This window comes from Orbilia oligospora (genome assembly GCF_000225545.1).
Source record: "Orbilia oligospora ATCC 24927 unplaced genomic scaffold scaffold00097, whole genome shotgun sequence".
NCBI classification, from domain to species: Eukaryota; Fungi; Ascomycota; class Orbiliomycetes; order Orbiliales; family Orbiliaceae; genus Orbilia; species Orbilia oligospora.
In genome coordinates, this window is record NW_011645654.1 from 385,061 (window position 1) to 413,046 (window position 27,986).

The 27,986-nt window shown below is 43.7% G+C and overlaps 14 protein-coding genes across 14 annotated transcripts; 7 read left to right on the forward strand and 7 right to left on the reverse strand.

Annotated features, from left to right (window-relative positions):
- Positions 1-474: 474 nt before the first annotated feature.
- On the reverse strand, positions 475-1,728 carry AOL_s00097g96 (uncharacterized protein; the record flags this gene model as incomplete). Its single annotated transcript, XM_011125929.1, has 2 exons — positions 475-1,009; positions 1,094-1,728. The coding sequence occupies 2 exons, from the start codon at positions 1,726-1,728 to the stop codon at positions 475-477; spliced, it is 1,170 nt and encodes a 389-aa protein (XP_011124231.1).
- Positions 1,729-2,798: 1,070 nt separating this feature from the next.
- AOL_s00097g97 (uncharacterized protein) lies at positions 2,799-4,209 on the reverse strand (the record flags this gene model as incomplete). The annotated part of the gene is made up of 3 exons (XM_011125930.1): positions 2,799-2,812; positions 2,869-3,350; positions 3,434-4,209. The coding sequence occupies 3 exons, from the start codon at positions 4,207-4,209 to the stop codon at positions 2,799-2,801; spliced, it is 1,272 nt and encodes a 423-aa protein (XP_011124232.1).
- A 346-nt stretch (positions 4,210-4,555) lies between these two features.
- Positions 4,556-5,650, reverse strand: AOL_s00097g98 (uncharacterized protein; the record flags this gene model as incomplete). Its single annotated transcript, XM_011125931.1, has 1 exon — positions 4,556-5,650. The coding sequence occupies one exon, from the start codon at positions 5,648-5,650 to the stop codon at positions 4,556-4,558; it is 1,095 nt and encodes a 364-aa protein (XP_011124233.1).
- A 3,828-nt stretch (positions 5,651-9,478) lies between these two features.
- Positions 9,479-10,352, reverse strand: AOL_s00097g99 (uncharacterized protein; the record flags this gene model as incomplete). Its single annotated transcript, XM_011125932.1, has 3 exons — positions 9,479-9,683; positions 9,787-10,065; positions 10,165-10,352. 3 exons carry the CDS (start codon positions 10,350-10,352, stop codon positions 9,479-9,481), a joined length of 672 nt encoding a protein of 223 aa, XP_011124234.1.
- Positions 10,353-11,634: 1,282 nt separating this feature from the next.
- On the reverse strand, positions 11,635-13,832 carry AOL_s00097g100 (uncharacterized protein; the record flags this gene model as incomplete). Its single annotated transcript, XM_011125933.1, has 2 exons — positions 11,635-12,687; positions 12,753-13,832. The coding sequence occupies 2 exons, from the start codon at positions 13,830-13,832 to the stop codon at positions 11,635-11,637; spliced, it is 2,133 nt and encodes a 710-aa protein (XP_011124235.1).
- A 426-nt stretch (positions 13,833-14,258) lies between these two features.
- AOL_s00097g101 (uncharacterized protein) lies at positions 14,259-15,512 on the forward strand (the record flags this gene model as incomplete). The annotated part of the gene is made up of 7 exons (XM_011125934.1): positions 14,259-14,317; positions 14,379-14,432; positions 14,491-14,529; positions 14,596-14,686; positions 14,744-14,840; positions 14,897-15,029; positions 15,092-15,512. 7 exons carry the CDS (start codon positions 14,259-14,261, stop codon positions 15,510-15,512), a joined length of 894 nt encoding a protein of 297 aa, XP_011124236.1.
- A 163-nt stretch (positions 15,513-15,675) lies between these two features.
- On the forward strand, positions 15,676-16,836 carry AOL_s00097g102 (uncharacterized protein; the record flags this gene model as incomplete). Its single annotated transcript, XM_011125935.1, has 1 exon — positions 15,676-16,836. The coding sequence occupies one exon, from the start codon at positions 15,676-15,678 to the stop codon at positions 16,834-16,836; it is 1,161 nt and encodes a 386-aa protein (XP_011124237.1).
- Positions 16,837-17,382: 546 nt separating this feature from the next.
- AOL_s00097g103 (uncharacterized protein) lies at positions 17,383-18,212 on the reverse strand (the record flags this gene model as incomplete). Its single annotated transcript, XM_011125936.1, has 3 exons — positions 17,383-17,508; positions 17,579-17,997; positions 18,089-18,212. 3 exons carry the CDS (start codon positions 18,210-18,212, stop codon positions 17,383-17,385), a joined length of 669 nt encoding a protein of 222 aa, XP_011124238.1.
- Positions 18,213-18,637: 425 nt separating this feature from the next.
- On the reverse strand, positions 18,638-19,140 carry AOL_s00097g104 (uncharacterized protein; the record flags this gene model as incomplete). Its single annotated transcript, XM_011125937.1, has 2 exons — positions 18,638-18,834; positions 18,945-19,140. 2 exons carry the CDS (start codon positions 19,138-19,140, stop codon positions 18,638-18,640), a joined length of 393 nt encoding a protein of 130 aa, XP_011124239.1.
- Positions 19,141-19,730: 590 nt separating this feature from the next.
- Positions 19,731-20,017, forward strand: AOL_s00097g105 (uncharacterized protein; the record flags this gene model as incomplete). The annotated part of the gene is made up of 2 exons (XM_011125938.1): positions 19,731-19,747; positions 19,822-20,017. 2 exons carry the CDS (start codon positions 19,731-19,733, stop codon positions 20,015-20,017), a joined length of 213 nt encoding a protein of 70 aa, XP_011124240.1.
- Positions 20,018-20,754: 737 nt separating this feature from the next.
- AOL_s00097g106 (uncharacterized protein) lies at positions 20,755-21,513 on the forward strand (the record flags this gene model as incomplete). The annotated part of the gene is made up of 6 exons (XM_011125939.1): positions 20,755-20,774; positions 20,850-20,893; positions 20,983-21,054; positions 21,124-21,138; positions 21,200-21,268; positions 21,341-21,513. 6 exons carry the CDS (start codon positions 20,755-20,757, stop codon positions 21,511-21,513), a joined length of 393 nt encoding a protein of 130 aa, XP_011124241.1.
- A 626-nt stretch (positions 21,514-22,139) lies between these two features.
- On the forward strand, positions 22,140-23,737 carry AOL_s00097g107 (uncharacterized protein; the record flags this gene model as incomplete). The annotated part of the gene is made up of 3 exons (XM_011125940.1): positions 22,140-22,175; positions 22,270-22,966; positions 23,064-23,737. The coding sequence occupies 3 exons, from the start codon at positions 22,140-22,142 to the stop codon at positions 23,735-23,737; spliced, it is 1,407 nt and encodes a 468-aa protein (XP_011124242.1).
- Positions 23,738-25,094: 1,357 nt separating this feature from the next.
- On the forward strand, positions 25,095-26,174 carry AOL_s00097g108 (uncharacterized protein; the record flags this gene model as incomplete). Its single annotated transcript, XM_011125941.1, has 1 exon — positions 25,095-26,174. The coding sequence occupies one exon, from the start codon at positions 25,095-25,097 to the stop codon at positions 26,172-26,174; it is 1,080 nt and encodes a 359-aa protein (XP_011124243.1).
- Positions 26,175-26,648: 474 nt separating this feature from the next.
- On the forward strand, positions 26,649-27,953 carry AOL_s00097g109 (uncharacterized protein; the record flags this gene model as incomplete). The annotated part of the gene is made up of 2 exons (XM_011125942.1): positions 26,649-26,759; positions 26,940-27,953. The coding sequence occupies 2 exons, from the start codon at positions 26,649-26,651 to the stop codon at positions 27,951-27,953; spliced, it is 1,125 nt and encodes a 374-aa protein (XP_011124244.1).
- Between the last annotated feature and the right edge of the window lie 33 nt (positions 27,954-27,986).

Here is a 27,986-nt window from a genome sequence, read left to right on the forward strand (position 1 = left end):
AAACTATCGACCCAGTGGGCTACTATATTGGCATTTAAATATTTGATCTCTTGTATCTCACTGCCATAGAGCTCGCGGGCGGGGTAATGCATTAATTTCAAATTGCTGCATGCAGAGCTGCACATGTGCACGGTGCTGAAGTATCAAGATATGGATAGATGCGGGGTAGAGCGATAAGCAAATAATTCCAGTAACTTATGAAGCACATTTAGTTGCGCGAAAATAACATCTTCAATAGCATCCGTTTCTTAACCCTAATGTATTGGTACATATATACAAAATTATACTCGGGTACGATAGGTTAATGTCATGGCATGCACCTCATGATAGCCAAGACCATTGGATGCCAGCAGCATACAACGCAGCAAAATATAAAACGTTCAGTTGAGTACAGACTGCGTGATACAAAGCACTTTAAGTAGTCGAATTAAGATTAAGATAATCAAAAGAGAAAAAAAACACAGTCTATTAACGCTAGTTCTGGCTTCTAGTTCGCCTTGAAACTGGCCTCTGGTCAATATCTTTAGCTGCAATCACCCCTGTTGAAGTATAAATCTTTCTCCTGGTAACAAGTACCCTTGTAACTTGATTATACGGATCTGGTCCTAGATCTTCGACAACCTCCCCATTTCGAATAGCTTGTTTCCTCTCCTTCTTTTCGAGCTTCTCAGCTGCTGCCAATTCATGCATCTTGACTCTCAGCCGAACAATTTCTCTAGCCATTTCGTCTTCCTTCAGCTTGAGTTGCCGCTTTAACTTAAGATCCTTTAACTTAGCCTTTTGGTTCTGTTGATTCCGTAGTGCTAAATTTCTATGATCTCTTAAGATCCTGTAATTCAATCTCTCTTTCGTGCTGGCCTTTCGCGAAGACGACCCACTCGTGAATGCGGCGCCAAAGTGGATATCAGCTTTGCTCTTGTTCGCGGCCTCGGTTGGATCTCGTGGTATAAAAGCGCAGTTGCACTTCCCGTACAAACCACCACAACGGAAACAAAAGTTTGTCTTGCAACTTTTTCGTTCAAAGTTAAGTAGTTAGTAAAACCTGCGCGGGGTGGGTAGCTCGGGTCAGCGTAAGGGAATCTGAAAAACTAACAGGCATGTCATGCTATTACACCCCGAAACTCTGAAAACCAAGCGATTACACTTTGGACACTGCGTCCACCCCTCCTCTTTAGCGAGCGCCTTCAATTTCTCTGTCTCAGGATCTTCCGGGCATAAGTCATCATGCATCTCCTTCCGACATATAGTACAAGTCAATTTATCGCAACTACTGCAATAAGCCGCGTCTCTGCCAATATCACTGAAATAGATATCTCCCTCGCAAGAAAAACAAGGAATAATCTTTGTGGACTCATGGGAGCTCTGAATTTCCAAAACGGCTTTCATTTCTTCATCTGTTAACACGAATGAAGTTTCTGAGAATGAAAGACCTTGGCAGCACTTCGCTGGGTGATTCTCGGGATTATTGATTACATGCTGATAATTTCGACGCAAACAATCGCGGCAATGTCGATGGCCGCAGTTTAAACGCTGAAGCTCGTAGCCAGGGAAGCTGTCGCCGCAGATAGTACATTTGCCATTCCTTTCGGGAAAGAATGGTCTTTTAGTAACATTCCGAGTAGACGCCCAGCGAAGGGCAACGGCATGTGCATGTATGAGATTTGATGCCTCGGCGGCTGTAGTTGGATCCTTGCCTAGACCGGGCAACCTACCGCTTCGCAAACTCATGGTGGCCTGGTGTTGGCATATAATGGGAAGAAGTGATCAAGTTAAACAAGGGTTGGGTGGGAGCTAAAGCTAGGACCAAGCTAATGCAGGATCTAACTTAGAGGGTTTGTTCTGTTGTCCTAATCTGGAATATCTAAAGAAGAGGAACGGCCAGATTATCGCCTTTTTTGAGTGCATTTCTGGCCGGCTTTTATATTTCGAAAAAGTGCCATCCAAATCACAGGATCCACCCCGTAAATTCGAAATTCCAAAGGAAACCCGTTCCTTGCTGGATCCTGCGGCTAACTCTCAGACCGAAACATCGCCGAGTATCGAGGGACATGCCAGGCAAATCCGGAACAGGGATCCGGTATGATCCACCACCACTCACCGAAGTCAAGGCTGGTGCACCTGGCGGATCCGGCCCACCGCAACGCACTTTTCGCCAAAAATCCAACAGGCTTTGTTTAGTGAGAGCACGCCGGCTTCATTTCTGGACAACGGTACCCACGTGCAATCGTTTGAATTTACTGAAACTGTCCAATAAAACGAGCTATTACATTAAAAATTCAAATTTTTGAGTCTCTGGAACCAGTATGTGAATATGATATTCATATATCGTCCACAAAGTGCAGCTTCGCGGAGGGCGAACCTAAAAATCCGTAGATGATGTTAACCTTCCAGGAAACAATATAAAATGATTGTGCATCATTTATATACTTAATGTATGTGACAAGACCATCATTTTATAGCCAAAATCAAAAGCTTAAAGAAAGTCAGGAAAACCAAGAAAATTCCGAACTGAAAAACAACAAGGAGAGAATGCGAGACAGGAATAAAGAAAGCAGTAAGAAAAAACAGAAAGAAAGAAGCCGAAGCAGGCGAAAAGAGTATTCTTTAAACGTTTTTCTAAAACATCAAGTATCAAGATACTATGAGCGAGTTAATCAAGACTGTTGCGGATGCCACCGTCGCGTTGACTTGCGAAACCATGAGACCACTGACTTCAAGCCAGGCCCTATCTTTCGAAGTTTCGTAAAAACCCGCCTCGCTACGCCAAAATTTTCATATCAGCTGACTAAATTTCACTATTAAGACTTGGAAGCTAGAAAGTGCCGTTTAGTATATAAACCATCTGGCGTCACGGCATAGAATAAGTACCTTTGTTTCTTGGAAGAGTGGGTCTTTTCTTCTGAACAGGGCTTTGAACAACCTCCATTGTCTCCTTCTCCCCCACAGATTGATCAACGCTCAGAGTCTCGTCATCTGTTTCAACCGTAGCCTTCTCGCAGTCCCCATCAAGTTTCTGAGTAACCCTTTCTCGCTTCAACCTTGCCAGCTGGGCTCTGAGATCGCCAAGCTCCCGAACCATTCTTGAGTTATCCTCGTTTTCCTGTTTAGCAGCCATAATTGAACTTCCCAACTCGAGAAACCTCGTTTGTTTCTTAATCGTTGCCCTTTTATGTGCATAGAGCAGTTTTTTGTAATTTCCTTTGATAGGAGTAAAGCTATCTGCGGTTGCTGGTTGAAACGACTCTCCGAAGGTTATTTTTCTAGGCTTTACCTTTTCGATGCAACGACAACCCCAACCATCCTCGAGTCGAATTGGCTCTCCACACTTGCTACAGAAGCTTTGTCCACACCTATCGTAAAGTTTATAAGCAAGCTGCGCCTTCTAGATAGGATGCTGTCGGCGAAAAGATTTAAAGCATTGGGTCATACTTACTCGCAACTAATATGGTTACACCCTCCGCTCTTCTCTATAATGCGATTACACTTGGGGCACTGGTTCCATTTCGCTTTTATGGCGGCTTTCTGAAATTCAAGCATTCCTTGTGACTCCGGGCATACATCTTTGTGCATCTCCTTTCGGCAAGTTGTACATGTAAGTTTATTACAGCTTAAACAGTACGCCGCCGACTCTGAGATTAAGGCCTTGGCGTCGAACAGGTCCTCTCCGCAATAGGCGCACGGGATAATTCTTGTTGATTCATGCTGGGCCTTCGCTCGGAGGAGGCTTTCGATTTGTTCCGCGGATAGATTAAATGCTGTGCTTTCAAACTCGAGAGGCTGACAGCAACGTGGTGGGTATCCGGTGGGGAATTTAAGAACCGTTTCGTAGTTTATAAGTAAGCAAGTGTGGCAGTGAATATGGCCGCATTTGAGTGTCACCGTTTGATAGCCCGGAATAGTTGACTCGCAGGTGAAACATACGATGTTCTCCTCCTGGGGATAGGTTTCAAGTGGCTTTGGGAGCAAATCCGGATTGACCCTAATCTTTAGACGTTTCGATGTGGCTCTAGTGCGTCCTTTCCAGGTTCCGATAGTTCTAGCTCTAGCGCCTTTGGCCGTGAATTTTCGGGTTCTTCGGGTATTCTCGATTAAGTCAGCCCATCTGAGGTCGACTGCCAGCTGGCTAATCTGTTGCTCTAGATCCTTCTTTTGTATTTCATGGGTGCTCAATTTTGCAATAGAAACCTTAGAATTTACCCTAGGAGCCATGTTGTTTGTGGCCTAAGCCTTCTTGTTAGCGTTCGTTCTCTGCTCAATAATGATTGAAGTTGATGGACGATTGATGATGAGTTTCTAGGACTGAAGAGTCTCAGTAGAGGTGGCACACTTCTAATATGACACGAAGATCCCGTGGCCTCAGTCGTGAGTAGCATAGCCCTATCGCTATATACTTAGAAACGTGGCGACAGCTTTGTTGCTATGCGACGACGATCGGTCTGTTCGATATTGGGCTAGGAGTCACTACCACGTTACCATAAATAGCCAGCATCTTTTATAAAACTGTTGAATTCTAACTCCTTGATTGTGTAATATATACTATACATGCTGTGAAGAACTATTCTGTTCCCGCAGCTTCTTTGTTCCATTTGGATATCCCATTGTTAATAGAAATAACAAAGTCAGGGTCTAGTGCATCATCTTCAAACCCAGTCTCAGGTTCCCACTTCAACCATTCTTCCGCCCGGCTGCCCATCCCTACGATTAGGCCTGGGGCGATGTCGAGTACTCCAGATGGCTCTCTCCTTGCGGGCGCTCTATAGAACACTTTGGCCCCGCAGACACTACAGAATTCTCGAATGACCGTCCCGGGTGTGCTCTCGTACGATTTCAACGTACCTTCGTTAAAATGCATAGGCTTTCCGTCGTTCCAAACAAGATTTGCCTTCGGAGCATATATCCACGTATTAATTTCGAATCCCGAACATAATCTACAAGATTCGCAGGAACAAATGCCGGTTCTATATTTATTCCCCGCCAACCACCAAAAACCGTCGTTTTTGTCCAATTTATTTGGATCTGGTCCTGGGATATGAGGATTTGGTAGCGTAAGGTAGAAGTCGACGCCGCCACAGTGGCATCTGCAGCGTAGCTTTTCGTCGGACCCGAGAAACTTGTGTTTCTCGGCTGCCGCAACAATCTTTGACTTTGTTTTGTAATTCCTGATGGTTTCGTCTGTGACCATTTCAATTTCACCAGTTCCCCCCCGGCCATTGGTACGATAGTTTTTGACTTTCTTCCCTTTATGCTCGGTGAAATATGCCCCGAAGCCTCCATCCCCAGTATCGTCGGACCAAATATTCAACCTCTCTACCAAGTCCCCAGTCTGATCAACGATCCCTGTCATAACATCCCAGCAATCAGACTCAATAGTGCAAATATGAGCACCGCATGTTCCACAGAAATATCTAGGTAAGTTTTCAGATGTCTTGTACTCGACAAGGTTGGATACATCTGGTTTTGGGATACCCAGGAAGTAAGGGAATGATATGGTGCCTGCAGTTAAATTACCAGTGGTATGACGGCAGGTATTGCATTGACAAAGAGCATAACGGAGTGGAAGTGCTGATCTGGGGACCTCTATAGTGAATTGGTTGGATTTGCAGTGACAACGCGCCGTTAATATTATCGTGTTGGAATTTGGAGCAGCCATTCTTAGTCTTCTGTGAAGATCGAAGCTAAGCTCAACGGGGAAAAAAAGCTCTAAGGGGTTGAAATTATATATTACTGCAAAGTGAACAAGTTTGTGAAATCATATTTTGAAAATCAGATTTGGCTTTTTACATGATCCTAAAGGTGAGATTCATTGGCATACTTATAGACATTGTCCAAACGAGGGTTTGTATATGCATCCTCAACTTCAATGGTCATATGCATATATGCATGGTCTCGAGATCTTGTCGAAGCCATGACGACAGATGCCTGCAAACCCAACCAAATTGGGAAGGAGATTTCTGCGTAACGTTATAAACCACCTAGGATTATGTAATTGCTGACTAATCGCTGTCTCCTCTTCTCTTTCTCTAGGATCCCTCTCCGACTCCCGACATCATGAAGATACAATTATGGAGGTATTATTAAATATACTGTATTTCAGGAAACATAAAGCCTGAACATCTTGGATTTGGATTACCTCGTGCCTCATCGAATGACTGTATTCCGGATCCACGGAGTTTATAATTAAAAATGGAAGATAGGAAGTATTTTATGTAGAGAACTCCACGATCAAACCCCCCACAAATCTATTTTCTAGGATGTATCCTATTTTCTAGGATGCATCAATGAATTCGAGTATTCCCATTCAGATATGCATTCTGACGTGTTCCCTCACCATACATAGAAACGTGAACGGAGTCAAGTGTATAAAATACATTCAAAGTATATTACTCTTGTTTCCCCAACAGGTACTATAGAATTATCTCGTAAATATAAATATATTGAAAAGATCTAAGCAAAATATCAATAAATGATGAATCCATCAGGATCTTGACCAAAATTTTAATCCGAATAATCATTAGCATCTTCATAAAAATTAACGATTTAATCTCAGGGCTAAACGCAAGAATACAGGGTCCATCAAGTATACCGTTTTCTATCCCTACTTATATATCTCCCAGTGGTATTTTTTGGATACGTCAAAGCTATCCTTTGCAATAGCTGCCTATAGATCTAACTCCCACTTGAACTCCACTAAAATATTTTGTTGCTAATGTAATATGGCAGCAATAAATATTCGGTCCTATTGATTCTGCGTATGACACCGAGTGGATGTTTCCATCAAAATCATAGGACATCATAGATGGGCCATACAAAATATTCGATGCGCCCCCAATAGGTGAGAAACAATTTTATATAGAATAGCGAAGCCTAACATATGTTAACATTGCAACATCTGAACAAACACGATGTTGCATGTTGCCTGTGGGGTATCCGGCTAATTAGCGCTAAATGCACGAACTAAGAAGAAGCTACTCAACTAAGCTAGACTCGGAAGGTCTCAGAAGCTGCAAAACGGACCCAGCTACCTCTACCGCTTGAGGATCGAGCGATACCATCTACAAAGGTTCCTTAGCTCAGTCGGTTAGAGCGTCGTGCTAATAAGTTCAAGAATCTAAACTGTTACGCGAAGGTCGCGAGTTCGACCCTCGTAGGAACCATACCTTTTAGTAGGGTTCCTTAGCTCAGTCGGTTAGAGCGTCGTGCTAATATGTTAAGATCTTGACTGTTACGCGAAGGTCGCGAGTTCGACCCTCGTAGGAACCAGAATCTTTTTTAATTTTTTTTTTTGCTCCTTTTACATAAACTTTGTGAGCAGTGCTTCTGAACCATGAGAAACCGATGAGCCGACTTGGAGGGTCAGGATTCGGCGGCAGTAGTATAGATAGACAGATAGTATCAATTCTACACCTATATAAAAACGTACGGCGATGAATTCGGGCTAGAACATAGCTCCAGCAAAGGCGGACGATTCTACGCCCCAAATATTAGGTCCGCCTACGCTATGAGGGCTCCGAAGTATAACTGTCCTTCTTATTAGTAGCCCTAGCTTATTTTGCGAAAGTTTGACGTCTCTCTTTGATCTATATAGACACTTCTGCAGACATTTGATGGGATTTCCCTGCTCTAACAGCTAGACCGCAGATATCTTTTCTTTGTACAGCTCGCCCACAACGGGATATTGAGAGTTAATAAAGCTTCAAACTGTATACATATAAGAAGTTCTGGTGGAGACTTGACTAGAACCCTTCTCGTGTTGGACGACTGAAAATCTGGCTATTATGAAATATTAAACTATCTTGGGCAAGGATACCGTAGTAGCAGCTTTGGTAGAGTGGGACCTGCATTCAGCAGTATCAATAAAGGTGAATCGGTTGTCAACGTTTGAAGTATAAGTCAATACCGCATCCTTTGAGATCAAAGAGAAGAGATCGGGGCATGCCTTTTTGTAGTGATAGCAAAAGGGACAAGTTCGCCTCTAGTACTTAATTTTCACCTCTATTCAGCCATAGTTTGGTCTTAGCTAGCAGTCTCAAGCGTTGGCGTCAAATATTGTTCCTGGAAAGAAATGGCTTCTTAGGGGGGGATATCGCATTTTGTTTTATTTGAGTTAGACTGTAGACCTTCTTTGGGTAGTCCTAAAAACGACTCGGCTATTCCAATTAGTGGGTGGCTAGACTTTTCCGCAAATTATTGTTCATCTCCTGAGGCAGGATGGCCTTCATTTCCGTACTATGAACTAGGACCGACGTATACGATCAAAGCCATGATCTTCGTGAAATAAAATGGCATGCGTCCCTTTGGATTTGTTGCTACGCTACACGAATAATATTGATATTAATATTCTGCAGTCGGTTGGTCTCAGAATCAAGTTCAATGTTGGAGTGGTGAGCGCCTATCCCCAAATCTGTAAGTCCCTGTGTTCTCCCTTCATTGCAACATCGTGGTAACGCATGGAACACTCTAGTCACTTTTTGCTTTCACCCTGGGCTATGAAAGAGGATGGTTTGGGGCAGAAAACCAGATAACAGGTAACACCACTTGAGAGGTATTGGACGTAGACCAATTCTAGTTTATCTCTGAGTTCCTCGCGCACCTAGGTTCTTCCCTTTGGTATTATGTAGGAATTTAAGAAGTGTGTTGCAGTTTGTGGTATTTCTATTCTAGTCCAGAGCAAGCAGCCCCATAACCAAACTGTGTAGCCTCGACAGTAAATTTAAACTGTGATAGAAGACGTAGCTATCGAGCAAGGCAGAGGTAAGTGTCCCCCAGAGTACTGTAAAACTGTATGTCATTAAAACTGTAAACTCTCCAAACCAGAATCTCCGCCAATCGAAATATAAAAAGGCTAAGCGTCAGGTAGTTTGATCAACCATATCGAACGATTCCAGTATCGGGTGGAACCCTGTGCCGTGTGTTGTCTACGCCCACAAGACAAAATGGGACTGCAAAATGGCAGACCGATGCGCTGGTTCATGTTTGCGAACGGCAAAAAATCAAAAAAAAACTCGCTGGTTCCTACGAGGGTCGAACTCGCGACCTTCGCGTAACAGTTAAGATACTTAACATATTAGCACGACGCTCTAACCGACTGAGCTAAGGAACCTTAGTGAGTTGGGAATACGTACTCAGGTTGTCGGATATAACCTTTGATAAGATTCTAGTAACAGCAAGCGAATTTAGATACCAATTGATATTGATAGCCAGACACTGGCGTACTGATCAAAGGCAAGGCACATACCAACTGCGAACAAAGAATATCATACGGCATGATTCCATCACAATCAAATCCAAGTTCTCCCAAATTTATATTTCTAGCTGGTCTGGTTCAATTTCCAGCGCAAGGGTCATAAAGATGCAAAGATATAAATCAAATTTCCCTGTGACAAGTAAAATGTAAGCTAACCATGAGTTCATGTTCAAACTAGTATACCACGTTATCTAGAAAGTATTCTTCATGATCGATTCAGACTTCATCAAATATTCAAACCATCTCATCATGATCAATCAACAAGGGTGTCTCTTCAGCATCGTGATCACTCCCACCATCCCGAGCCGTAGTCTCCTCAGCATCTCCCCCAGCCTTCTTATCCTCTTCCTCCCCCTTCTTCTTCCCAATCTTCAAAGCCTTCACAATCTCCTCCTTCCTCTCTCTAATGAAGTACAAAAACATGTAGATCAAAGACCACCTATCATCAAAGGATTAGCCAGTACTCCATAACACAACCCGAACACAACAAAGAATACTCAAAGAGAAATAGAGAAAAACGGTACGTCAAGGTGGAAACTTACAAAGACGGCAGAATGACCACTCCACAAAGCACCAATTTAGCAATACGCTCGAAGACATAATAACCTCCTTCAACAATATACCGGAAGTCACGAATAACCTCCGGGATGGCAACGGCAAAGAAGACCAGCGAAGCCAAGAGCCATGGTATCGATCTCGCTAATTCGAGTAGAATGAATAGTTTGTCGCGAGGGAGGGTTTTGTTGTAGTATATGCAGAAAAACCAGATCGTACAATTCCATAGGTAGCCGATGGCATATATGAGACAAAGGAGACGGAAACTACATTTGATAGAATTATTAACATTAGATAGGTTTCATAGACGTTTATGACTAAAGTAGTGATTGCCGATAGTAATTATAAGGAGAAGTTGGACATACATCTCAAAAGTAAATCCACCGCTGCCGTAATTATACCCGTAGTTTTGGAAAATCAACCAAAAAAGGGCAGAACACCCGATGGTAGTTTGGAAAGCGAGACCGATGCCTAGAAGAACCCGCAAAAACTTTGATTTGTGGAAGAGCAAGTCTTCATTATCGTCTGATTTGGTAGATTGTTGGTGTTCCATGGCGATTATTCTTCCAGAGATGTATAGACCCATGCACTTTTTTAAATACGGTTTAGAGGGAAACAAATATTAAGAACCTTGGGCCGTGGGGGAGAAAGGCTTAGTTATATAAACCTACTCTGGTTTGAGAAGGGCAGGCCTGATTACGTTGTATTGCCGATATAATGCAATAACAGAATTATAATGCGGCACGGTAGTTGGAAGCTGGAAGAGGAGACTGTGGCAGCAGTAAGGCCGGCGTAAGGGTGTTATATAACCAGGATCCAAAAGTGTAAATTTATCGCCCCGATCCTGTTTGCAGGTGGGCCAAGCATAAAGGAATCCTGCAGAGCAGCGCTTCCATATGTTAGTTGTCCGCGGGCTTTGAACCAAACCGGATCCTGTGGCTCTCAATGCAACATTCAGTTGAAGCGAACGGTATTGGTACTAGTCCTTGGCTTGATAAAACCAAAGATATCATATCCTGATGGAATTTATCACGGCCCTGATAGCAAAGCTGACAAGCAAAAACATTTCTAACTAATAATTATAATTAAACGTTCAACTTCTGCAACTTCATTCATGCTTTGAAGTATACTGATTAAACGCGGGGTATCACGCTATAACCATCAATTGCCGAAACCATGATACATCCAATACGAGCTAACGTTACGTCGACCCCGGAATATTAATATAAAAGTACCAGTTCAATATATATATTCTTGGCGTTATCCACTCTCCCTTCAGCCCCAGCAGCAGGCGCTGTGGTATTTTTTGAACAGCAACACTTGTTAGAGATTAATCAAATCGAATGACTCAAAAATTATGTACTGTTAATTCCGTTCCAGCATGAGACGATGCGATGACGCCACGTAGACAATAAAAAGAAGTAACCCCTAATGAAAGAATAAACCAAAAGATTCATAATCTTGGAAAACTTGAACAATTTGGAAATGAAAAGGACACAGTATTCAATAGTCAGGACCACCGTTTGGTGATATCAATGATAGTATTAGCTTACATGATATCAATGTCAATGGCGGGGTAGGGGTAAAAAAAAAAGATCTGTCCTTTAGTTCAAAAATAGGGGCGAAGGGGTAGTTTATCGTCTCATAAGGGGGTTATGTCTCAACAAACGGGGGAAGTATACGCCATTGACAAGTCGCTATGCGCCATGAAATCAAAACAACTATACTGATTAATGAAGGAACAAAAACATTTAAACCCCGACGAATGACTTGCTGCGAAAAAAAGAGAATGAAAATGGGGAAAAAAGGTATCCAAACATCATAGACTTACAGAACTAACGCAAAACAGCCTGTCTGTACTCTATGGTCGGTGGATAGTCGTGATAAGGATCCTTGCGGATGGTGTCATGGTAGCTGAACTTGGGCATTGGGGTTGTTCGTCTTCTCCCAATACCATCCTTGCTAATCCAGGTGATTCTGCTCTCCTCCGGGCGGTCGTGGAGATCCAGCATCTCGATTATATCTGGGTCTCCCTTTTTATTGTTCTGTGGAATTCCTGGAACAGTCTCTTGAGCAGGTTTCGGTTGTTCCTTACGCAAGAGTTTATTCCAAAGTCGTTTGAAAATATTTTGACCCTCCGCCGGTTTCTTGACATTTTCGTTGGTTTCACCTTTGACTTTGTCGCCGCGGCCTATGATCTTCGCTACCAAGTGCTTGCGTCTGCTGACCACCGGCTTCGGCGCTTCTCTGGTGGGGATAGATATAATTTGCAACGTGTACCCCTTCTTCAGCTCTTCTTTGTTTAAATTCATTTTGTTTTTATGTAAACGGACGAGCCGCTTGAGTCGTTCGCGTGACAAGATATCCATCAAATCACCCAACGACCTTTGAGGCATCAAAAAGTGAAGTTGGTGAATCTCACCCCAGTAGTGAACTTTCGCCTTAACATCAGCATAAAAGTGCATATTGGTGTTTTCCTTCAATATTTTAGGGTCGGAAAGCATATAAAAAACCGTTAAGGTCATATACTTCTCGATCTCGACGACACGACGTTTGACGCTCCAGTAATCAGCGTAGGCGAATCGAGCGGCTGAGCTGGCACTGAATGCGAGATGTGCTTTGTCTAGAGTTGTGATTGGTGGGTGAATCATTAGTTCTTCGCAGCCATCTTCGAGGTATGATCGGCAGAGGTCGAAGGCTTGTGTAGATTTATGATCGTATATGAGGTCCTGGGCTCGTCGTACAGTGTGGTGAAGTCCGACCAGGCAATGGTTAAGGTCAAACCCAACGTTGAAGCCGGATCCAGGACCTGATCTGTTGGTAGACTCTTTTTCGCTCCCGCCTCTTACTTCGCTTAGGAATGGGAAGCGGACAGGAAGATTGTCCGACTATAAAGGCGGTTAACACAAGTATCCACAACCACTTTTTATCTTTGGAAATAAAATATACATACCTCGTTTATATTATCGTTAGCTTTTTCCATTTTTCTATGAAAAGATTCGCTTGGTTCAGGTCCCAAACACCCAGGCCAAACACAGAATTTCTCACAATTTTCCCAGGGAGCACCTTCAGCGCCTTCGCAAAGATACCAGCCCCACCTCAATCCCTTCTCGTGGGCAAGTCCCAACTCAATTTTTAAAATGGCGTCAATTTGGTTTGTAACAACCTGGTAAACTTTCGCCGCTCTATACTCCCCCTTTCTGAAATTCAAAACTTCACGAGTGATGTAGTCGGCGTATTGACGAGCTGCGATTTGATGGCCGTGTAGAGCAGCTTGAGTTCGAAACCTCGGCCCTTGGTTTAATCTTTCAACTGGATGGCGGTAATACTTTGAATCTTTTGTTATTTCTTTTTCCTCTGGTAAGTTTTGAAAGAGGAGACAATGTGATTTTTGCTTGATTTGTCGACTCTTGCCAATTATACCAGTATACGAATGGTATCTTTGTCCAAGCCTTTTGTAACCAGTTCTAGCCTTGAGAATGAACTCGATAGTTTGTTTCCTATTAGGTCTATTGTGCTTTTGAAGCCTTGTCCAGCGTTTGAAAGCCCTGATAAACTCAACCTTCTTTGGGTTTAACGGTCTTTGGTATGGTTGTGGCTGTAGCTGTTCTTGTGGATCTTTCTCTTCAAACCAGTTTTCGTAGTCACCGTCGTCTTCAACGACGGGGATTGGTAGTGATTCTTCTACTATTTCAGCTGTTTCGAAGGGATTTTCTTGTCCAAAGGGATTCTCAGGCTCCGGTAAGTGTGGAGGCTCGAAAGGGTTCTCAGGCTCCGGTGAGTGTGGAGACTCAAAAGGATTCTCAGGCTCCGGCGCGTTTGGAGGCTCAAAAGGGTTCTCTTGCTCCAATAGGTCCCCCGACTCAAAGGGGTTCTGGAGCCTGAAGGGGTTCTCGAGCTCAAAAGGGTTCTCTGGCTCAAAGGGGTTCTCTAGGTAATCGTTGTCTTCTAACCCTGCGTAGCTCCCCTCCGATGCTTGGTCCGTATTAATGAAGCTATGCGATTGTCGAGAACCTTGTATAGACAGCTTCATCCTCACCCTCAGCAGCTCTGTCGGTATAAAAGGGAGCTAGAGCGACGCGAGAATGACAGAAGAGCAACGGTGAGTAGAGGTAAAAGGAGGACGGGGTGAGATGTAAGGGGGATGGAGGAGAAGACGCGTCGCAGCTGGATTGCGGTAATCTTATGCTATAAAAAAAAGAATCTTTGAAGGGGGGAGTGCTGAGCTGAACTTTGCGTCAACGCACTAGCATATTTGTGTTGATGCGTTGGATTCTGGAGGTAGATGCCCAAAACGGAACATCTCGGCTAAACTTGCTCGGCTTCCAAAGCTCCAGCTTAACCACTCAAGACAACCGTAAAGTGCAAGCAACCGCCGCACAGCGCCACGAATGCATTCCAATCAAGATTGAAGCAGATAAAACCTCAAAAGTCACCCTGGGGGAGGACATCAAACGGTATGGACCGCTTCAGAGAGCTAGTCTCGAAGCTCAACGTCGGGGATTTAAGCCGAACAAGGTATGTTACTCCAACCCCCACCTAGCACAGTATATACGCATGCTGACGAAAGTTCAACCAGAGATCCTAGCCCACAACCTCCAGCTCCAGAACGAGTGGATGAACTTGAGAAAATGTATGAAAGCACATACTTCACGATCTTTAGGGCATATGCTAAAATGTCTGGATGATAGAATCGAACAGCTTCCTGCCACCAAGGCTTTTGTTGAAAGGTTCGAGATTACCTCAGTCCCCAGTTTCTATATCTATGAAAACAGTGGCTTATATATAATATACAGTCTTCCTCATCATAAAGTATCCAAAAAAGCTGCCGAAAACGATAAGAAGGCAGTCGAAGCTACTCAATTGCTCCACCGAGTTGACGGCCTTGTGTGTATCATATCTATCAGTGGTCGAGAAAGAGAGTTACTAACAAGGTGGACACAGATTCAATCCCATGTTACAGCAGCCCATGATTTTCGGAAGTACGTGGAAGAGATATCGAATGTGAAGGCACAGATTACCCTCGCAAGAGAGCAAGCTTGTAAGAACCTCCTTCTTTAGTAGCGGTTAAAACGGGGGAACCTAACGAATATATAGACTCACTCCACCAACAACTTATCGAAATCGACCGTGAACTCGGTCAAGCCGAAGCAGCCGTTTCAAATGTTGAGCTAGATAGGCTTCAACAAACCGAAGATGCTGTTTTTGAGAATTATGCGAAAGCGAGAAGGTACAATAGTTTCATCGACGGCTTTGGGGGGTTCGCAGAGTAACTAATTGATATGTGTTTAGGGCGGAAGTAAACCGAAAAAAAGAAGAGTATGCCGAAAAGCTGATGTCATTTCAACGGGATCGATACGCAGTATCTCGAGACTTCGAACGTCCGAGGACGAGTTCACGGCCTACTATACTTTCGAGGGGTCCATCGCGGCCTACTACGTCTCAGAGTTCGCAAACGGCGGTCGGGGTAGAAATCCAATTGGACGAAGGGGCACATTCGAATGGACTAGACGACTTTCTTGGGTCAGAAGAGACGACTATAAGGGAACCCGATACGAGCAGTCTTAAGTCTGTAGAACGGCCTGAGAGGAAGGAAGTTAAGACGAAGCCGAAGAAATCAGCACGGATAACTCGGCCGGGAATGATACCAACGAAGGCAGCACCGGCAAGAGCTAAGATCGATATTATGGCCGACGAGGACTTTTTTGATTGAAGGAATTTGTCTACAATAATACTCAACATAATCTTGCAAAGCTATAACATTCAATATCCAAACATATATCGTTTTGTGGCGCAGCCACATATATCACACCCACCAGCCTCATCATCACCATCCCACCGCCACACCGCCACACCCCACAACCTTCACATCACCAATGTCCACCACCACCAACGATGCCACCCCGATAACCCGCCCTCCGCGGCCTCCAAAGCCTCCCAAACCGCACCCCTCAATCGCTGCTCTCGCCGCTTTCCTCTCCACCCTCCCACAAACTACCACACAACCTCCACCACTGCCCTCCAAGCTCCGTTACGATATCTACGGCCCTCTCCTTCTCCTCCCGCCGACCTCACCGCTCACAAGTCCACCATGGAGTACCTACATCTCATCCCTCCCTCCACAATCCCAATCCTCCCTATACGCCACCCTCGCCAAATCCCTTAACGTAACGCACATAGCCATCAACTCCCCGATTCCCTCCAAATCCGTCGACCACCAAAACGCCATCCGAGCGCCACAGATAACACCTCTCTACGGCTCCTTTGGACCTCTCGATTCCACCGATTTCGAAGAAGTATTCTGGACGTCAACGGTACAGCATGGTGTTTTCCAAACGTGGTGTCCGTTACATACTATGTTTTCTCGCGGAAATATTACAGAGAAGAATAGGATCTATGGGTTGGTCGATACGCAATTAAAGGAGCTTAGGAGAAGCGGAGAGAAGAGGAAAGTTGCTGCGGTGGATTTATTCGTTGGGATTGGATATTTCGGGTTTAGTTATTTGAAGGCTGGAGTTGATGTTGTTTATGGATGGGATATTAATCACTGGAGTATTGAGGGGTGTAGACGCGGGGCAGTTGGGAATAAATGGGAGGTGAGGGTTAGTAGAGAGGGTAGTGATTGTGAAAATGTTGGAACGAGAGAGGAGAGGTTGGTTATCTTCGAAGAGAGCAATGAATATGCCATCGATCGACTACGGAAGATTAAGCAACAGACAACGGAAGCGGGAAAGGAGTGGGTTCATATACTCCATGTGAATTTGGGCCTACTACCGACTAGTTCTGGGGCTTATAAAACCGCATTAGAGGTTCTTGGGTTAAATGATGGAGACGGGGAGGCTTGGATACATGTTCATGAGAATGTGGCAAAAGAAGATGTTGATGAGATGAAGGACGGTATTATTAAGAAGTTTGAGCAATTAAAAGGAGAAGTTGAGGGGATGGAAGAAGTGAGCATAGAGGTTGAACATGTGGAGTTTGTGAAGAGCTGGGCGCCGGGGGTTTGGCATTGTGTTTTTGATGTGAAGGTTTCATAGATTCGGGCGGATGTAGTATACATTTTGATATCATGGGATGACAATGACGGGTCAATTGGATTCTTTCGCTGGATAAGCTTGTATAAAAAATCGCTTGAGACAAAACAAAAGACCTCTATTCCGCTGTTTTTACATAAAAAAAAGAAGAAAAAGATCCATCATGATCGTATCCAATCGTATGCAATCGCAAGAATTCATAGCAAAAGAAGGAGAAAGAGAAGGAGAGAAGGAGAGGGAGTAATTTCCAGAAATTAATTACCCACCCATATGCCTCCAAATACTCTGTTGAGCCATAGCCCTCCTCCTAGCCCTTTCCTCCATCCTTTGCTGACTCCTCTGCGAAACTTCATTACCCCCCGTTTCCTTCTTCAAAGTTTTCCTCGGTGTATCATCATCCATGGGTTCCTTTTTCAATGTTTTTCTCGTAGCATCTGGTGTTAGTTTTTGTTTGGCGGAATTTAAGGTAATAGTTGGTCGAAGGGTTGTGTAGACGGTGATCGTGGAGAATCTGGCTCGCTGGGAGCCGGCAGTGTTATACACGGACTGCTAGTGGTGATTATCTGCGGCATTACCGGCGCGCTGGACTCTGAATTTGGTGGGGATGTTCTTTTCGATTATTTTTAGGGCGGCTTCTTTGGCCCAGCGTTCTGCTTCTTTCTCGTCTTCTTCGTGCTGTATTCCATCATTAACGTATATTCCAGATTGAGCCGAAGGCGAAAGAAGGGGAGGGAAGGAAGATTACCTTTTTGAAATGCGCAATATCCTCAGGATGATTCAAATCCTCCTCTCTAACATCCCCATCACCATGATACTTCTCAAAGTGATGAATTTCATATTCATATTCATCATCACCATGATGACCGGTTCCTAACTTGAAATCCGGTAATCTTTTCCCATCTTGTATAGCAGCTTCGAACTCTTCCTTTGTAATCGCATGGTCCGAATCCAAGTCCATTAGTTTTAGGACTTCGGAGACGATTCTTTCGCGTTCTTCGTAGGGGACTTCTTTGCCTTCGTGGCCGGTGTCATCGTAGAGTTTGCCAGTGTGAGGGTTTATGCCGTAGGTGCGAAGGATTTCGTCGTGTGTCCAGGTGTGGGATTGGTCGAAGTCGTGAAGGTGGAAGAAGGAGGCGGGGTCGAAGTTGTCGAAGTGATGTTCGGCTTTTTATTAGGCATTGAATTAGCATAGATATACGGATGATGAAGTAGGGATGGTGAGTAGTAGTAGTAGAGGAAGAAGAAGAAGATATACCGATCATGTGGTCAGTAGCCCAATCGCCGGTGGGCTTATGCTCATCGCGGTGTGGTTTTGAGCCATGAGACAGAACGCCAGTGGCGATTGAGAGGACGGAGAGGACGGAGAGTATGCTTCTCATGATACCTTCCAATTGAAAGAAAAAAAACTCGAGATACACAATGAACAATGAAATCAGAAGAGATTAAGGAGGTGAAGTAGAAGAAGAAGATGATGGATGATACTTTTTGAATTCAAGAGTCGCTTCTCTACCCGTTAGCTATAGTAATATTACTAAAGTTTAACACGGTCAGGTCAGACGAGATCGGACCCGCTTTCGAGTTCGAGAACACGCTGTTACAGGCCCAAGTCCGAGCACAGACACACAGCAATTGGCCAATGTCATCCTGGTTAATTTAGTATAGCCAATCCAAGGACCCGGAATCACCTGAACTGCAAGGAACCTCGTCCTTCTTTCTTTTCTTTCCAAAGTTTAGCCTGGTTTGAGTCGGTTCCAGACAAACAAACGGTCATTAACTTCATACTATAGTATCAATTCTCACCTAGCTAATTAGCCCACTTCCTAGCTCTCGCTCCCATAATCAAGATTTCTGGACTCCAGTGAAAGTTCCATCCAGGTGGATATTCGGGCCACTTCGGGTCTCCAAAGATCGAACGAGAGGCGATAGGTGCGTATTTTCCTACCAGTCCTAGACCGAAGAGTCGACCGAACTGTGGTCTTGGATAGATGGACTTCATGCAAGCTTTATATCACGATCAATGGTTAAGTAAGTGGATATGTAGTAATTAGCAAGAGTATAGTATACTTGTAATTATAATTCCAAAGAAGAAGAGAAGAAAGAGGAAGACTTACTGATACAAATGTATTTGTCTCGAACGATAACATTCTTCTTCTTCCTAACTCCACTACGGCCCTTCTTGGGGGGCTCGTCCTCGTATTCTTTGCAATTGGCGTCATCGCATGGTTCAAGATCTTGGTCTTCTTCGTCACCATTGTCGTGAAAGAGGTCGTCGCAATAACAGCACTTGTAGTGAAACTTCATGGACATTCTGTAAGGCTGTTGTTAGTGATATACTTCACAATGATATCTTGCTTTCCTAGATCTATATAGTAGAGTGATTGCTTGCAATTGTGAAGGTTGTAGTCTTGAAGGAATAGATGCGGATGGATGTTATATAACGCTATAGATGTTTACTATAGACGTTATTCAACTAACTAAATAGCTTTGAACACCGCGAGTTCCCATATTCTACACAATAATTATAACTTTTTAATGGATTGATATGTGTATTATAGCCATGATCCGAAATTAATTAGTTTCAGGGTCATATCAATTCTATTTGTCTGAATGGTCCAATTGCTATCTATTATTTGAGATGTCGCCTGTCGATATGTTCCCACGCATGTCATAGTGTCGAGACTAGGTCGAAGTCTGGTTACGAGACTGGTCGAAGGAAGTCGAGGTAGACGGGGTCTGAGATGCTTTGTGTTGCGTATTGTGTTGCGACAGAACAGCCCCTCTCGATCTCTTCCTCTTCCTGTCAATTCTCTGTTGACCTTCCTCGCCATTGAACTAACACGCCATCCCCCATCTTCTACCATACATACTTAAGTACATATAGCTCATCCATAGACACCATGATCGAAGTTACTTGGTAAGGATATTCATACAAACTATCATCTGTAGTTTTATATACTGTTACTAACACTAAGAGGGTGAGATAAATAGTAACGACCGTCTCGGCAAGAAAGTCAACGTAAAATGCGAACCCGACGATACCATCGGTGACTTCAAGAAGCTGTTGGCCGCCCAGATCGGTACATCTCCCGAAAAAATCATTTTGAAGAAATGGTACACGACTTTTAAGGATCATATCACCCTTGGAGATTATGAGATTGGGAATGGAAGTTCTATTGAGCTGTGAGCTTTACTTTCTTTTGATCTTATGATTATGAAGTTCTAGGACGATGCTGATGGAGTATACGATCGATAGGTACTATAGTTAAAGGACCTTATTTATGGACAAGCCGACCGAGGGAAGAAACGAATAGGAGAATGTTAGATTTGTATAAGATACGAGATACGAAAGAGAGAATGTTATAATGCTCATATCATAGACGGCGCAAATGGGAGTCTTTTCAATACCATATCATATCATACCATATCATACCATATACACCCATACCATCCATATCCATACATCCACCATAATACCTGCTGGGCTACCTCTTCCCCTGCTAATTTTATATCCCACCTGACCTCGTATAATGTACTTACACAATGAACCAGCTGACGAAGCCGCCTACGTTATCATCATGCTGTGAAGTTTTAACCAGCGCGACAAAAGAAAAGAGGCGTCATCCGTGTGCCAAGAATGTTATGGCAGCTCCACTCCCATGGCCACCTGCAGCTCTGCCCTTTTCAAGCTTTCCCGCTTTACCTTTAAATACTCCACACCCGACTTCCCCCCACCGAACACCATCCCGTTCGACTATACATAGTATCTCGATCTCGTTGGTAATCGTCAATAATAAACCATCCCCTCGGACGGAAATACTATAATCGCTTGGTATCACCGGTGTTAATAGTACCTTTTTTATCGGACCGTTCATTCCAGTCCCTCCCCCGCTTTTTGTTTCTTCTTCGTTAAAGTCGCACACGATGGATCTCGGACAGGCATTGTGGGTTTTTCGCGATATATACCTATTCGATACATTGCATCACAGTATCACTTACTGACGTCTATTGTATTGTAGTCGCCTTGCGAACTTGGTCGTTGGAGGGTTGATGGTATTCGGAGGTTCGTCGTTTCCCTCTATACTTTTCTCATCCAGATGGCTTTCTTTAGTAAACACCACTGTATGGTTGCTAATATATGGTCTTTCATAGGAATCGCTCAATTCTTCGACCTGACGTTGCAGCATGTCATTCTTGGCATTTACATCATCGTATTCGGTGCTGGTATGTCTACACTTCCTTTCTCCTTTTTGAAAAGCTAGAAGTCGTGAATGCTAACTGTGTATATCATAGCCACCGCCCTACTCGGTATATATATCCTCCATCGATACCATATTTTTAACGAAAGTCTAACCGCTTTATACTATAGAATTCCAAATCCCACCACCCGTTAGCCGTTATGCGAACTTTATGTTTTCGTTCATCGGCCGTGGAGCTTGTATGTTCCTTATCATCCTTCCCTCTACTCATATCTTTCATTTACTAATTAATGTATTTGTGCTTGTGTTAGTCTACATCTTCACCGGCTCGATCCTGTACCATAAGGCATGGTACAGCTGGATCCCTGGCAGCCTTATCGTATTAGTCGGTATCGGATATATTGGATTGGAATTTGTGCCATCGATAGAGCCGCCAGAGAATATGAGGGAAGGAGGGTATGATGGACTCGGAGAGACCGTTTAGTTCTATTATTGTGTACACAGAATGGATGCGAGAATGTGGGGTAGAAGAAAAGAATGGTGGAAATAATTAAGAGAATGGTAAGATGAAGATATATACCGGGTTTAAAATTAGTTTTTTGAAGTTTACTGGCGGTGGTTTTTGTGGATTGGAATGTCTGACAGACTTATGATTCTATACTAATTGATATTAGTTAATACAAATTATGATATAACTAGAATTCTTCTGAATTAAAATAAACCATCTTCGATTCTACTCTATTTTAAATTATTTTATTTAGTCCGAACAGCTGCACTAGTCGGCGATAATATTCTCGTGAAGCTGCAGCTAACTGGCTGGTGTCGTGCATTTTATGTTGGTCTGTGCAGCGCTAAACATTGGCGTTTCAATCGCGTCTTCCCAACTCCACGACGTTTTCAACCTCAAAGCTCAACCACTCAAGATCCACTCACAACCAACTATCCCCGCCACTGATCACCCGGCGGCTATCAACCTCAATAAAACAATCATTCCTGTGCCGATACTTATCTATCTCGCTTCATCATTATCTGACTAGATAGTTAAGCAAGTAGCAGTTAAGGGTACTAGTTAAGGCAATCAACCTATCGCCAGCCTCGTGCCAGCCCACCATGGCCCTCCCCGGCCTCGACGTAACCGACTCAATTGTTTGTTTGTACCATCCCAGACCACCCATCTATACTCCTCCAAACCTTTATCTCATCTTATTCTAACAAATTTTCTTTTTTTTAAAAAATCCAGGACTCCTCTACAATCCTAACTCGGGAACTAAAACCAAACCAAGAATTCCGCTTCGAAGTCGCTCCGAACACCAGCATCACCATCCGACTAACCGCCGGAACAGCAGGTACCGCCGAACTCTTTGGTACCGAATTATCAAAGGGTCTTCCGTATACCTTCACCTGTTGCAAATCCGCCATTTACACATGGACGGGATGTTCCCTCTCCATCGAAGGGTCTCCCTCGGTGGAGTATATCGCTGAAGAAACCCCCATGACGACATATCTAAACCTCCATATCGCACTCGAAAAGCTACGTGTGGCAGCCAGCGACTGTCCTCCTACCACCGAAGGTGCTCAGGGGCCCAGAATCCTACTGATAGGACCACCGGATGTGGGCAAAACGACAGTGGCGAAGATCCTTACGGGGTATTCGATACGACAGGGGAGGAAGCCTATGGTTATCAACCTTGATACGGGCGGAGAAGGGGTTTTGTCTGTTCCTGGGACGATTACGGCGGCTAGTTTTGGAAGTGTGATGGATGTTGAGGATGGGTTTGGGAATAGTCCTATGAGTGCTCCGTCTGCTATTCCTGTGAAGTTGCCGTTGGTGTATTATTATGGATTGGAGACGCCGGAGGGTGGGGTTAGGAGATATAAACGGTTGATTTCGAGGATGGCGGTGGCGGTTAATAGCCGCTTGGAGGAAGATATTGAGTGTATTACCCCCCCTCCTATTCTCTCTTCCTTCTTTCATTCTATATCGAGGGGGTTTATAAGTAACATATACTAATACCTATATACGGGATGATATAGCTAAAAACACTGGCTTAATAATCGACACCCCGTCCTTCGACAACCAAACAAACGGCGATCTAATCTCCTACATTGTCGCCGAATTCTCCATCACCACAATCGCGATCTTAGGTTCCGAACGTCTCTACAACACCATGTTAAAGTCATTCTCCGCCTCAACCAACATCAATGTCATCAAACTCCCCACCTCAGGTGGCTGCGTCGACCGTGACGTCCCTTACAAAAAATCCCTTCGAGACGCAACAGTGAAAAAATACTTCTTCGGTGATGATAAATGTACATTAAGTCCTTACACCGTTAGTATCGAACTAGATTCTCCCGGGTTTTCGTTATGGGAGACGGTAGACTCGTCTTCCGATAAGAAGAATATTTCTTTCTTACCGATTGGAGAGGATGAGAGTAGTTTACAGACCGGGGAGGATGATGTGGTTAGGAAGTTGGCGCCGGGGGATGTGGATAGTAGGTTTGAAAACTTGGTGGTGGCGGTTTTGCAGGTTGATGCTAAGGATGCTGGGGCTAAAGAGGTGGCTGAGAGTGCGGTTTTGGGGTTCTTGTTTGTACAGGAGATTGATGAGAAGGAGAGGAGGATGAAGGTTTTGAGCCCTGTGCCTGGGAGGGTGCCGTCGAAGGCTTTGTTGGTTGGGAAGTGGCCGGATGGGATGTTTTTGACTTGATTGGCAATTTTGATTTAGAGATGTGGTAGATATAAAAACAATTAAAGGAAGTGGAGATCGAATGAAGCATTCTGTGTAAAGAGGACAATACAAGGAATATCTAACGGGACAACTGGGACTTGGAAATAATCTTCGTGATTGTGCAATATCCATGTTATATGTGTAATTTGTAACGATCGATTATACTTCAGTATACTAGTACTTGTTTAGCTCGGTCAATTGCAATAGATCTGATGAGTTTTAAGAATGAAATAAAAGGTATCCTAACAACTGCTAACACAATTAATAATCTAAAGCAACGGGAGTTACTGTTGTCTCGAGCTCGCCCGCTAGCTGGCATAATTAAGTGTTTAGCACGGTTTATAATTTAAGGGTGCCTCGCCGCGATCACCAATTGACTATAATAGTAAGTATCTATCTTTTTAAAATATACTATACCAAGCCCGGCCGAGCCAATCAGCCATTGCTATAAATCTATGGCCGATTTCCGAGTGGTATACGGTTTATTTACTCAATTTACCATAATTATAAGTTTTGCGATGGAGTCTTTTGATGAATTCGCATTCAATTAATGTAATATTAATACTTTCATGTATAAATTATAAACATATTGATATCGATATCTTGTATACGGGGGAAAACTGAAGGTTCTGGATGAAGTACTAGCTAGTCCGTAAATGAATTTTGGCATTTGAAAGGTGTACAAGGCTTCGCATAGACGACCGATTGATCTCTATCGGCTTTGTTCAGACAGTGCATGGCTAGGGAAGGTTAGAAGATCTTTTTTGGATTGATTAATTAAGTTAAATCGGTGTCAGGAAAATGGAATACGTCAGAATTATCGCTTATAGAAAGAATATTAGCTAGCTAGTATACTAGTAGGATGCAACTAGCTAGAACATGCGGCTGAATTTCCCACATTTTTGAAAGAAACAAGCTTTTTTCTTGGGATGTCGGTCTCGGAAAGGAAATGGGGGGGTACGTGCGCGGGACTAGCTGCGTACTGAAATGCTTGCCGAAAGATATGGATTTCTCCATACATTCATGAATTTAAACTTGAATATCCATGAGATCTAGAACGTGCACGTGGTTAGTCTGGATCAGATTTAGGTAAAGATTTATTCCTATTAAATAGAATTTTAATCGATCTGGATATATATATCGTACGAACTACGGCGAAAGCCGAGTTCAGCCCTTCTTTACATTTAGTGATTTTCTATATGTGATGTATATACATATCGACTAATCTATAAATACAGATAACATTCCAAGTCTTCTCTTCCATGTTTGAAATGTCTTCATTATCGCGATATCGATCTATGTACCCAGTCTCATACCGGTATAATTATATATAAGGATGAACTACCTCTTCGAACATCTCCTCCTTCTCTTATCCCTCCTCACATCCCTCTCCCTCTCCCTTCCTCATCGCACAATCAATGTCAAACGCGGTGGGACAATCCAATCCGCCATTAACCTCGCCAAACCCGGCACTACCATCATAGTCCCGCCGGGCGTCTACACCGAACAACTAAGCATAACCACCTCCCACATAACCCTAATCGGGCACAACAGCATCCTAACCCCTCCCTCAACATTCAAAAACAATACCTGTACAAACCTCGCCGGCGGCGGCACACAAGCCGGGATCTGTATCTCCGGTTCAAAAATAGTATTACAAGACCTCAAAGACTTCAACGGAGAACACTTGAAAGTCCTTTCCGTCGGAAAATCCATAAAAGGAACCACAATAACCGGCTTCACCATCAAAAACTTCGGAGGTCTGGGTATCGCCATCGTCGGTGGTGAAAATACAGTGATAAATGGGAATACGGTTACCAGTTCCTCGCAATATGGAGTTTTAACCGTCGGTTCCGAGAATACGAAGATATCTAATAATGTAGTTTCGTCGGTACCGGGGGTATTTCAATTCTATTTTATTGGAATATGTATGGACGATCGATCTAGCGTTACCATCTCACGCAACGATATTTCATCGTATTTTATCGGTTTATGCGTGCAAACTCCACGTGCGAATGTTTATGAAAATTATGTGCACGGTGTATGTGCGGGTGCTTTTGTTGATCCTGGGGTTGAGGGGGCTAGGATAAGGAGGAATAGGTTTGCGGATACGTTACCATCGTGTCCTGCCAATACACCGGTGTTTTCGAGTGGGGTTACTATATCAGGTGGGATTGGGACACTGGTGGAAGGGAATAGGTTTGAGAGTTTGAGGAACGGGGTTGTTATTGTTGACGATGATGGTGGTGATAATGGGGGGACGAAGGTTGTGGCGAGGGGGAATGTGGTTTTGGGGAATTGGTTTAGGGGGGATGGAGTGGATTTGGTTGTGAACTCGACGGGGAGGAATGTGGTGAGGGGCAGTGGATGTAGGACTTCGAGTCCTCAGGGGATTTGTAGGATTCATTTGTATTAGTCTGATTATAAATATAATATTACTGACGAGGAGGATGACATGGTAATGTATATATTGAGTATCTTAATTTGATTTTCTATAATATAATATATTCTTTTATACTACCATTGATAGCATATAACAAAGGATATAGTATATTATTATATACATATCACTTCTTGTAATATAATAACCATCCTGAAATAATCGATCGAGACATCGTCGATAAACTAAATTTTATTTATTTATAATATTTTAAAAGAATCCAAAGATGACGTTTGTTGCATATTCCGCGTTGTCCCGTCCAAAGTTCCAGCCAGCACAAAGTTCTTAGTTTTAGAAGCTGGATCCTCCCACCGGCCCACACAAGCACTCCACATGTGCACAGCTTCTTCCAACCCACCCGACATCACCACTTCTTCAGTTCCACATTCATTTCAAACCTCCTCCTCCATAAAACCAATAAAATTAAAATAAAATAAAAACTACATGTAAATGTCCTCCGAGTTCCCCCTCCTCGAGGGGCAGGGGCTCTATGCCTCCGACATCATCGGTGACGGTGATTGTCTCTTTCGCAGCTTCAGCGACCAGCTGTACGGTCATCAAGTATAGTACAATTACTCTCCCCTTCCTTCCTCTATTCAACCTTCCCATCACCACCTTCAATTCCTCTACCCAAAATAAGTATATATATATCTATATATCTATATATATATATATGCATTCAAAATATAATTAAAATAAATAATTAAATGAATAAAAACCTAACAAAGATGATACAACCAGGATCGCGCAACAACCATCCGTCTCCGTACAACATCCTACATGCGTCGCCACTCCTCCTACTTCAAACTCTTCCTCTCCGTACCCCCTCCCACCCGCAAAACCCGTTCCTCATCCTCCACGACCCTCCCAAACGAAGACACCATCGACCGAGTATTCCAAGATCATATTAAAAGAATGGAAAAACCCGGCGTATACGGCGATAACCTCGAAATAGTAGCCTTCGCAAGATGTTACGGTGTAGATGTCAAAATCTACCAACGAGAGTTCGCTTATTTAGTCTCTGGTGAAAGAGATGTCGGTGAGGAATCTGATGATGATGGTGGGAATTCGATGTTGGGAAAGGAGGAACCGGTTGTGGGTGAGAGGAAGGTGATGCATATTGCTTATCATGATTGGGAACATTATTCCAGTGTGAGGAATATTGATGGTCCGCATAAGGGACTTCCTAATGTTAGTCCGAAACCTTTGACCGAGGAAGGGAGGCAGAAACAGCAGAAGGTTTTGGAAGAAGGTGTGGTTATTATGCCCTGGATGGAGGATGTGGTCGAGAAGAGTCTTCCGGGTGATTGCGTGGTTACTAAACAGAAGATCAGAGAGGCATTGGAGAAGAGTAAAGGAGACGTCGGTCTGGCAGTTAGTAAATTACTCGATGCAGCTGAAGCAGACGCCGAAGCCGAAGCCGATATAGACGCAGAAGGAGAAAAAGTGGCATCAAAAGAAAAAGAAGAAGAAGAAGATACAGGCCTAAAAAAGCCAATAAACGAAGACAATAGACCGAAGAAAAAGCCACCGCCATACGCAAGGCAAACAGGAAATAAACCAAAACGGGAAACCGCACGGGAACGGAAAGAACGGCAGCAGAAAGAGAAAATAGAGAAAAAGAAAGCTAAAGCTAACGGCGGTAGTGGTTCTGGCGTTACTTCGGGTAAGGACTCGAAGGGGTCTGCTGCCACCGCTACGTCGGCTAATACACCGATGTCGTCGGGCGAGGGTATCAAGACCCTACATGTATAAGTAATTATTACCACTGTACAACCCTGGTTTGCT